Source organism: Phaethon lepturus, unplaced genomic scaffold, assembly GCF_000687285.1.
Source record: "Phaethon lepturus isolate BGI_N335 unplaced genomic scaffold, ASM68728v1 scaffold20413, whole genome shotgun sequence".
Taxonomy (NCBI): domain Eukaryota; kingdom Metazoa; phylum Chordata; class Aves; order Phaethontiformes; family Phaethontidae; genus Phaethon; species Phaethon lepturus.
The window spans coordinates 15899-17241 of NW_010528651.1; the positions used below are offsets into that span (position 1 = coordinate 15899).

Below are 1343 nucleotides of genomic sequence, written 5' to 3' on the forward strand. Positions count from 1 at the left end.
AGAAGAGGCCACATTGCACAGGGAACCTTATCTCTCCTCTAGAATGGACTGCGCATTAATAAAAGAAAACATATCATCCCCGAGATACTGAATGTTCAGGACTTCTCTGCAAAAATTAGGAAGTACTATGTACATGGCTTGTTCAGAATAACTTTGGCAGCAGCTTGACTCATGCTGAAGTTTGGGATAGAAGAATCTCTGCATAAGTGTCAACGAGTGATTTTCATGTGTGTGCCATTGTGGTCTCTTGAGCTGTAGTTTGTGCACGTGTTTTGCTCGGAGAGCTGAGGGCAGTAGGAGTGGCTGTAACAGTAACTTGCAGAGGAGCCAGTGACCTTTGCGCGCTTCTTCCCTGTTGCTGCAACGCAAACGTGAAGATTGCTTTTTCAGATGTTTCGGTGCTTGTGTTCTGTAATTTCAGTTAATCAACTTCTAGCAAATAGCAAACTTTACTTACTTTACTACAGACTGGATAAACCGCAGGGACGAAGGTCTTATCATGATATCAGATTCCTCGGATGAAGAATTACCTTTGTTGCCGGAAACACCAGCAGAGCAGCAGCGTGAGGAAGATGACGATGATGTAGTCATCTTGGCAGAGGTAACTTTTCATTCTTGTACTTGCCCTGCTTTATTCATGGCCTTTATAGCCAAGTCCTCTGCAAATATCTGATGCATTCCTTTGGGAGTCCTGTCTGGTTACGGTAATTTACTTGGGATGTCTGAAGTGAATGTTGAAATTATGGCATTTGGATGGTTTTAAGTGTTTAATTGTATTTTGGGCACAGGAGGGGAGAACTATATTATTGAACTGCCTTGTAGTTAAATTTATATTTAACAAAGGCTGTAGCTTCCATAAAGTTATCTGTCTTAATCCAGAAAGTTGGAGTGCTTTGTAGGAGGACTTCATGTTCCTTAAAAGGCAGGTTTTCAAAACATGCCTTGTTTGACCTTGTATGCTTTATATGCCTCTCTGCTGTTTGGATTCTTGTTGGGCTGTTGCAGGCACTTTCATTTTTGCAGTTTTGCAAAGCCAGCTCACCTGATAAATCCCTTTTCGTTGGCACAGGCATTCACACAGAGGAGGGCCAAAGGCTTTAGCTTAAGCTGATTATTTTAAGTGTTTGATTTCATATCTAAGCTATATTAAGAATATATTCCACTTTTCTGTTAAATAAAGTAACCAGAGGCATTGAGAAATGGGTTGTGAAGTTGACCTTTCTGTTTCTTAGTTGAAAACAGTCGCAGAGAATATTCAGCCTGTGTTGGCATACAGCAGTCTGTCTGCCGGAGGCAGGAACAAGGCCAGAGAGTAATGTTTTGAGCTTTGATTCCTGCCGCCT

General features: G+C 41.6%; 1 protein-coding gene across 1 annotated transcript in view; it reads left to right on the forward strand.

Annotated features, from left to right (window-relative positions):
- Positions 1-1343, forward strand: part of RNF216 (ring finger protein 216) — a gene marked incomplete at its 3' end in the record, with an annotated part of 15584 nt that overhangs the window by 825 nt on the left and 13416 nt on the right. The window contains exon 2 of the mRNA XM_010283741.1: positions 468-601. Within this exon, the coding sequence (XP_010282043.1) occupies positions 468-601 (134 nt within the window). The remainder of the gene's footprint in view (positions 1-467; positions 602-1343) is intronic.